The sequence below is a fragment of the Teleopsis dalmanni genome, chromosome 1 (assembly GCF_002237135.1).
Source record: "Teleopsis dalmanni isolate 2A chromosome 1, ASM223713v2, whole genome shotgun sequence".
Taxonomy (NCBI): domain Eukaryota; kingdom Metazoa; phylum Arthropoda; class Insecta; order Diptera; family Diopsidae; genus Teleopsis; species Teleopsis dalmanni.
In genome coordinates, this window is record NC_051846.1 from 7513486 (window position 1) to 7523351 (window position 9866).

Here is a 9866-nt window from a genome sequence, read left to right on the forward strand (position 1 = left end):
TTCTACTAGAGATCATTTACATACATCAAGTTATATCTTTATAGACTTCTTTCTTCGGCTAAGTTATATTTTAGAAACATCCATTTCACTAAATTATAGTTACGGCTATAATTATCCTTTTTCTAATATAATATGTAAATATATATGTAAATATGAATGTGATTATTTTACTGGGAGAAAAGATTACTTTTAAATCTACTTTTAATAAAAAATCTTTAACTATATTGGTCCCGTTAGTACTTTACGTATTAACACTCAGCGTTTGATCGATCTAGTTATTGACGTAGTTCAAGTAACTTGACTTAGTTCTCTCAATACATTACTTAAAATGTTCGATTTTCTTTGAACATGAAAATAGTATTTAAAAAGCAACAAGTACACTTAACAGATAAATCAATTTCAAATTCAGTAAAATTATGAACAAATTTGTTTTTACAAATAAGTGGTAATGAGTTTCAAACTTACTTGTGCCAATATTATCTTGACAATAACTATTTGTTGGATCATCATCTGATGAACAATCCCATCTAAATATCATTTTTTGTTCAACATTAGGAGCTAAAGCAAAATCACGACTTTTTGATCCATCTAATCTAAAAGTTTGTCTTACACCTACTTCTCGTTCCTCGCCACCAGCAATCTTACCAGAGATTGGTTCTGGATATACTTTAAAGTAGCACTATAATATAAATAAATTTCAACTAAATAATTAAACTATTCCTTATCAATTAATTTTACAAATTTTACAAAACTTACTCTGGCTACTCGTGCTACACAAGAATCTTCCACAGAACTTCGGAACTCAAAACGTACTACATATCCCATAGTGATTTCAAAGTGTGAACCAAACCATAAGCGATAAGGAGGAACTCTAAGTCTCGTCTCATTAGTACGTCCAAAGAAATGTAAAAGAACTAAAAATATTTCATATTTTCATATTTCGGACAGAAATATATAACATAAGTTTATATATCTCAAAACATTTACATGCTTACTTGTTTCTGTACTATCAAACGTCCACCAACGAAAAGTGTACGCAGCATCCTTCCCACATGTTTCCAGTATTTCGGGTTCAAAAATATTAAATCGTTTAATATCTAGAAATATAGGATCATATGGATCCATACAATGAGGAAATGTAACATCTGGTATACAACTGATTTCCTCCGGCTGAAGAACATAAAATTCTAAAGTTCTATAAAAAAAATACTCTTCATCATTTACACTTATAATGATATCAACATCACGTTTCCCTATTATCCAAAAATTAGCTTGCGTTATATGATAATAACCACTATTAAAAGGAAATTTATCGGTATGATGTAGACCCAATCCCTCTGCTATACTCATTAAATCACTTGAATATTTAAAATATTTATCATTATTTGATGGATTTGCCTCAAAACCATCAATGAAGTAATTGTCAGTTGTAATCTCAATTGCACGATTCCAATCATCTAACTCTTTGAATGCGAGTATCATCTTCTGTTCTTCACCATAATTTCCATATAAGTTGGAATGTATGTACCATTCTTTAACCACATTAAAATTTGCAGTGCATGAATAGCCGCCTACTAGGGTTTTGCATGGTCCACCTTTACAGGGATTTGGTTGACAATTATCCACCATTTGCTGACATTTGTTTCCAATGAAATATTTATTTGAAAAACATTTACAAGTTGGATTCGAACCAATACATTCTCCGGCATGATTACAATCACTTGGTTTGCAGCTACTACCAAAGCATAATACTACATAAATACTAAATAGCAGCAATATATGCAATATCATTGTGACTTATTAAGTTGTTCTAATTACTTTTTGAAAAATTTTTTTTTAGAATTTTGATATTTTTATCAATGCAGTTTATTTTTTTCAAAATAATTCAAATAAAACAATTTTCCTATAAGCAACATACTGTTGGCACTTTATCCATATAATATTTTTTATTTATAGTAATATCTCTAAAAAAATTTATAATATATGATTATAATATACGACAACCTCTATGTTGTAATCACTTTTGAAATAAATTTAATAAATGAGTTACAAAAAGGAGTGGAGTTTTATTTTTGCCTGCAAAATATAACTGGCATTTTTGAAGTTTTAGTTCTGAAAGAAAGTACATTAATTAATTTTACGTTTTGAAATAAAAAGCAGACTGTACGCTTTATTTGTATTATTTATATTATTTCGGAAACATATCTTGTGTCTTATTTTAAAAGCAAAGAATGATATTATAAAAATTTAGATCTTACCTACCAGCCTATTAAAAACAAGTACTGTTAAAAACATACTTTTGATATATAAATATATTAAAGTCTGTAATCTAGTCAATAAAATTTAATTTATAATATCCGTGCTGAAGGCCAAGGCAGCTAGCGCTCGTTTTTTTCCTATCTTAGTTATAAGATTTTATATTTTGTAAGTAATTATAATAAATAAATAAATAAATAATATTATTAGAATGTTAACTACATATTTATACTGGACTCACATAAGAGTTTTGTTTGTAATTTTAGCTGTCAAAACAATTTCATTTTAAACTGAAAGCAACAACAATTGACAGCTAAAATTACAAACAAAACTCTCATGTGGATCCAGTATTAAATAAGAATTTGGCCAACTTTTTGCTGTTGTTTTTTTTTTCTTGAATATTTGAAGTACATACTAATATTTGAGTTTCATGCTAGAAAGTAAATATACTTCTCAATTCTTTATATAACAAATCGCATCAGGATGCGATTACTCATATTCTTGAATTTCGTAGAGGTAATTTATTTTCTGATGCAAAATAAACTATGCCACATTTCCGCTTACTTGATGCATAGACTATGTAATAATATATTCAATACTATTTGCCGTTAAATAAACAGCAATCAATCAATTAATTAGGTAAACCATGGTTCTTCAAAAGCGAACTATCCACCTTTGCTATGCAAATGCATGTCTTCGTAAATTTTCAAATTGTATGTATATTTTTACAAATAAAAAGTTTTCCGCTACTCTGAAAAAGATATTAGTTTAATTTATATTGCATATGTGAGCATTTTTGTAAGGAAACATAAGCATATCTACATAAGCATATTAATCATGCCTTGACAAAATACGAAAATAAACAAATCAGCAGCATCGTGACACATAAACTACCAGACAAAACTGTAAGTGGAATCGAGTTCCAATTGATTTGTTACCTTAGTTTGCTCTCTAGTTGTTATTTTCTTATAAGCATTTTTTTATTTTTCTCCAAATAAAATATTATAGCCATAAAGCCAAGTATCGGTCACATTAAATAGAAAACACACAACACAACACACAACACAGCACAACTCAACACAATACGCACGCAGCCAAAATGTGTTTTCCTTTCAGCAATTTATATACACCCACACAATCTATGCACCGCTCGAATTAAAAATGCATAAATCCCAATTTCGCCTGTAACGATCTCAACATAGAAATGTCAGAAGTACAACAACAACAACAACAACAACAACATCAACAACAATAATAATATTATAAATAAAAGCAGTAAAGACAAGTGCGGCAAATGCGGCAAAGTGGGTGGTTGCAATTGATGTTGCTATTTTATGATTTTCGATAACTTAGAGCCTTTAAAGACTTTACTAGCTTGCACTAGCAATAAAAATGAAAATGAAAATGAAAATAAAAATTAATTTGCATAGTAAACTTAAAAAATAAAAAAAATAATATTGGAAACATGTTTTATGTTATTAGAGAAAATTTAATTGAGCCAATTGTAGATTTTTTTTATGAAATGGTAGCTGTCAGATTTGTGGCACATATCCCAGCGACAACTTGACAACTTTAATTGATGATTTATCGATTACGCATGCGATAAATTTGCGTATGTTCTACTTTTTATGAAGTGGCAAAAATTTTGAAAATGGCGTATTAACACAAATTTAAAATACTCCAATCGAAACGCATTGCGGCGCCTTAACTCATAAAAATGTCGCGCCTTGCGCATTCGTCAAAGTCACACAACGACGCGTGAAAGTGAATTGAAAAGTTTTTAATTTTATTTTCATTTCGTTTTTTTGATTTCATTTTCATTTGATTTTATTTGATGTTAAATTTTTTTTTTCTTCTCTTCAACATACACTTTTTATTCATTTATTGTTGTTGTTGTTGCTTTCTTCATATTTTGTCTTTGTTTAGGAATTAATTGCAAGTTACACAGGTTCTCTAAACATGTTTGGAAGCTGCACACTGAATTTATTGGTGACGACGTCAACGTCGACGTCGATGTTGAAGTTTTTGATGTTCACTTCATTAACAATAGCAACAACAAAAATGAAAACAATAACAACTAAACAACAAGAACTACATTGACAATTTAATACTCGCAGTATCGCAGTATCACAGCCTATGCTGCTGCTGCTGCTGCTGCTGTGCCACTGCGGTCTATGTTTGGCCGACTTTTCTTATATGATTTTAATACCTTAAAAGTGTATGCGTGAGTGGGCAACTCAACTTTAATACGCATATATATGTGTGTGTAAGTGCGTGTGTTCCTTTGCATGTGAGCTTAAAGTTTTCTTTTTTGAGTGTACAATTTCAATCAATTAAATTAAGTTTTTCCTGCAATTTGTTTTACTTTCGTTTGTTTTATTTTAATTTAAAAAAAAAATAACTTTTTTATATTATTTTACTTTTGTGAAATCAGCTTTTGTTTGGTTTTCTTAACGATGCACACAAATTCTGGGTCAACAATGTCTAAACTTTAATGAATCGCCGGTTACGGATTTATTTTTGTGTTCTTTTTTTTATTTTTGTTTATTCTATATAGAAAATATGGGATTTAAAAGTTTATGTCTTTTGATTTCTTATGTCTTAAATATTTACTATTTATGTTTATAATATAATTTACTATGATTTTAACGACTCTTTTCAACTACTCTTCTCTTTCCCTTTTTCACTGCATTTACTGCTCTAGCAATTATTGTTATTGTAATTTTAGTGCTCGTATGCGCTTATGAGAATGTAAGTAAATATATGACTACGATAAAGTAAGATAAAGTAAAATAAATCAATGCTATACTAAAGGATAGGTTAGGCCAGGTTGGAGTGGCAGTCTTGCGTACCAAGAAAGCCCACTTGAGATCAAATAATGGTCCGTTGTGGTACCACAGGAATAGTATTGGTTCATACTTAGACATGGTGATCAGTATGCGATCAACGCCGAAAAAGACAATGACTCACCCATTTTGGGGAAGTAAACCCAGCCCGACAATTCTATGAATTTGACCAGGTCACTAAAAGTGTGAGATGACAGCTCAGTCAAATTGGTCAGAAAAGGGCCCGCCAAGATTTTTGATCTTATAAACACTGATAAACACTGACACATGAGATGGAACACAGTTTCCCCCTCATCTTCAGAGCCACAATCGCGACAAAGGTCATTATAAGGAATACCTAGTCTCATAACATACTTCTCTCTCACGCAGTGACCCGTCAGCTCCGATATCGTAGTGCTAAACAGATTCCGTTTTAGTTGGAGTAGCTGCTACTATAGTTGCTATTACTTTTATCACCTTCTGTTCTAATATTTACGCAAATGTACATATTGCAAAAATTATTATAATTAATTATTGTGGCCATTTTACCATCAAGATCATAGTAGTATTGCAAAAAAACTACTCAGCATTATTTATTGAACTTATGATATCTTACATGAAAGAAAATGCATTATTGGGCTCTTAGCAATTATGAGTTAAGCCTTTTCATTCCATTCATATACGCAATCAATGTCTAACTCAGGTGATAAGTATACGTACGTATATAAAATGGGCAGAAAGCAGGATGGCAGCTATTAACACCAATAATTTTAAAAATATTCTTAATACTTACAGAAAGAAAAAAGGGAAAACAATAAGAAGAAAACAGAACACCAAGAAAACAACATTTTTTATAAAAAAATTGTCCACTACTAAGTTGTAGATTATAAATTATTTCAAATTTAACGGTTTTTATACATGATTTTTAATTTCTTCCTTCTGAGAAATGCAGTCCCAAAGTTATTTTATATAAAAATCAAATAATAGAGTGAATAGAGTGAACAGGAACCCCATTTACTGCTTCACTTAATAAGTAAACATAATCAAAATATTATTTATTGTACATTAATATTGTGTTTAGTTTATTTACTTTAACTGCATTCAAAAGATATTTTTTACTTATTTCTTTGAATGAAACAAATAAATATATTACGGAAGCGCTTAAAAAGTGGTTACACCAATCAAGACGCGCGCAAGATGGCATTCGAAACGCTTATTTATGCCCCATTCGAAAGGCAATATTTCATGCCTGCTCTGTAAATTGATGTCGCCAGTGTTGCCACAACAACAGCAATCAACATGATTTGTTGCAGTTGATTTGCAAAAATGTTTTTTAATGAAAAACAAAAAAAAAACTATTGTCAAATAAATGATCTACTCTTTTAGTTATGAAAAAATATATATAAATATATCTACAAATAAATATATTTGATTTTTTTGTGCTTGGGAAATTTTTTATTTTTCATTTCTTTTGAGTATATTTTATTTTATTTTTTGTTTTTTTGTTGTAATTTTAATACAAAATTTTTTCATGTGGAAAATTTTCCGTAAAGTGTCTGATTTAATAGTTTCTATATCTACGCTATTATTTTCACTTTATCAACCCAATCCACCTCTTCAGTTCGTCTTAATTTGCATCTCTCACCACAAAGCAAGTCAAAGTTTACGACTCGCTACGGTAACTAAATTCCTACGTATAGAAACTTTTAGGTTTCAATTTGGCGTAACCACTACCGCAGAATCTTGTTTCCAACCCAACAATGTATTTTTATATGGTTTATGCTTTTCTGCAGATATTTATTAAGGAAAATGTAATAATTCACATACACTGAAAAAAAACTGATTGAATTACTATCTGCACGTATTTTATTCGAACTGATACAGATTTTATAAAAGAGATTTCAGTGTTTGAAGTGAAATAATATAAGAATGCAGAGCAAATAGAGCATTTCATGTAAAGGGGACACCCAACAAAATTTCCTGTGCTATACTGAACTCAAACGCATATACCCAATCATATATACGAGTATAATTCAGACACAGATACAATACTATTAAGGTCAGAGGTATATAGGTATATTAGATGCTATACGTACATAGCTATAATATAGATAAACTGACCAACCAAGTGGGGTGTGTAAAAGTTATAACATCGTACTGTTTATAGTAAATGACATGAAAAACCAACCAAGTTATTTTTGAATAGAGTGTAATGAAACTCATTACATATGATTACGAGGACTTACTATTCAGAAGAAATTGAAGGTCAACAAATCTTGACAAAATCGATAAACCTATATATTTGACGGAGCCGCGATATTACCAACTATTATAAGCTACAATCGCTTAGCTAAACAATTGACTTTTTGACAAGGACTGTATATATCTACTTATTATAGATTTTCTGATCATTGTAATGATTTTTCATTCTAACCGACAGTACTACTTTATCTTTTGAGACCCCGTATCTCACATATATTGAAAATTAGCCACACCTCTAATACGTTTTTTCTGTTCCTTGGATCAGAAAACGAATCAGGAGTTTACGGGCGGTATATACGAAGCACATTGCATATTTAAGCTAAGTTGGCCTTTATCTGTAGGTGTGACTAAAGTAAAAGGCCTTACTTCATAACAAATATGAACTTAATTTGGTATTGTAACATAAATGGAATGATCTTGAGCTACTTAGTGATTTTTAAATTTTCTAAATCTGTGCAAGTCACGCAATCATTAAGTGTTTCCTTAATATATAATTAGTCCAATAAATGTAATATATTCTTTATGTAAAATGCTTAATTAAACATCTTCGTTACTGTAAGGTTTGTACAAACTTTTTTCATTTTAATGATGTAAGTCTTTAAAAATTTATAATTAATTGCTTAAGAATTAACATGACTAACACTATCTTCTATATTATCTAAACTGACTAATAACTATTGAATATAAAATGTTAAAAAAATTTAAATTACTATTTCCTCTTTAAAAATATTATAGTTTATTAACCTCTTTTTATATCTTTACAGTTTCCATGCCGCCTACAAATTCTTAGGAGCAATGTAAGTAGCATTAATTTGAAAACTTTTGTTAAGTTCATTCACTAAAACATTATAAAGAAAAACAACAAATTTTAAAATTAAAATTAAGAGATTTTTTATTACAGTTTTCCCTCTAAGCAACATTTGTGCTAGTTTCACAAAAAACAAAAAAAAATGCATAAAAATATCTTAAGAAAAAATACTCGTAATTACAATTACAAATACTTTGCGATTTTTCTCATTATCAAAATTGAAATAAATAATTGGGTCAAAGCATAATTAACGCTCAACGCTTGAGCAATTTTAACAAAAATAAATCTAAAATCTGTAATTCTTAGCCCTAGCATAGGTTCAGCGCTACTAGCCTTCGTTTTCGCTATTGCGGTACAGATTGTTCCGAAATTACACTTGAGGTCGAAGAAGAATTTCTTTAAGAACAAAGCAAATTCAAACAAGTTGGGCAGTAATTCCGTCCGAATGATCGCTGTAGTAGTGGTCCATGTTCATTAAAGACTTGTCGTAATTATGATATCAAATTAAAAACTCATTAAATTATCCATTGTTGGACCGGTGGAAGTTGATTACATGTCTGTTATCTTTCTTGTTATCGCGGTAACAAGTGATGAAAATCTACACTATTGTGTACTAATTCTATACGCTTTGTGTTCTACTAAAAAGATGACCACAAATGAGAGGGTTTCCGCCTCTCTGACAATAAACAATGAAGAATGAAAATAAATTATAGTTTATGCCTTTGACTCTTTTATGTGTACTTTTAAATTTTTCTATTTTCTGTATAATTTTAAATTTTAAATTTCTTGCTTCTTCTTTAATTAAATCAAAGATTCATTCATACTTTATTTTGGTTTGAATTCAAAATGAATTATGTTCTTTTTTTTGTTTATTTTAACATGGCAAATATTTAATAAAAATAATTTCCATGAAAAAAATTTTTGACAATAAAAATGTACACATCAAAATCATTTACAGAATTTTGAAGCACAACAGTAAATGTTCTTTGTTAAGACAACAGTTTTGGTGCTGTTAGCTGGCACTATCAGTATTTTTTACATAGCACTGTTACTGTTAAGTAGGCACAGTCACTATTTTTGTTAAAATTTCATTTTTCATTATTAACAATATTATTTCATAATATTATTTTTCCATAGGAGAAGAGCATCCGTGTAGGACTCCACTGCAATCATCTTTTATAAAGAAATCAAGAAACTATTGCATGTACGGGTCCATATAAAACCAACGGTAAAAATCTGTTTTCGTTGATTAAGCACGTATAAGAGATGTCATTAGACGTAACAATCAGCAAAAATAGAATTTAGAGTAATCGTAGTTTTTGAGATACACGGAAGATTTGTGTTCCAACGCAAGCAAGAGATCATTAGAGAGAGGTTGTAGACGAAGTTAACGTGTGTCTGAACATAGTATTAGATATCAATTTAAACGTAAACAAACAAAAGCTATCCAATAACTTTCTGCAAAAAAAAACAACTAAATTTTAATATCATCAATATAAGTTGATTTAGCTGCAGTGGGAACGTGATATTACCTTTAATGGTAGTAATTATCTAACTTATGCAAAGAAGTCTAACTTCAGAGGTATGAATTGCTTAATTACTTAATCGTTGTATAAAATTAGATAGCAATGACGATTGTACCTTTTACTACAACGAACCAACAATTTTTAAATGAATTTTGTAAGACTGAAAGTACAGATGTAAATGAGTAACGA

At 29.6% G+C, this 9866-nt stretch overlaps 1 protein-coding gene across 1 annotated transcript in view; it reads right to left on the reverse strand.

Annotated features, from left to right (window-relative positions):
* LOC119687230 overlaps positions 1–1804 on the reverse strand; it is a 3620-nt gene extending 1816 nt beyond the window's left edge. Inside the window, exons 1-3 of the mRNA XM_038101511.1 lie at positions 996–1804; positions 757–914; positions 466–679 (exon numbers count right to left, since the gene is read on the reverse strand). Coding sequence (XP_037957439.1) covers positions 466–679; positions 757–914; positions 996–1791 — 1168 coding nt within the window. The 5' untranslated portion in view covers positions 1792–1804. The remainder of the gene's footprint in view (positions 1–465; positions 680–756; positions 915–995) is intronic.
* Positions 1805–9866: the final 8062 nt, after the last annotated feature.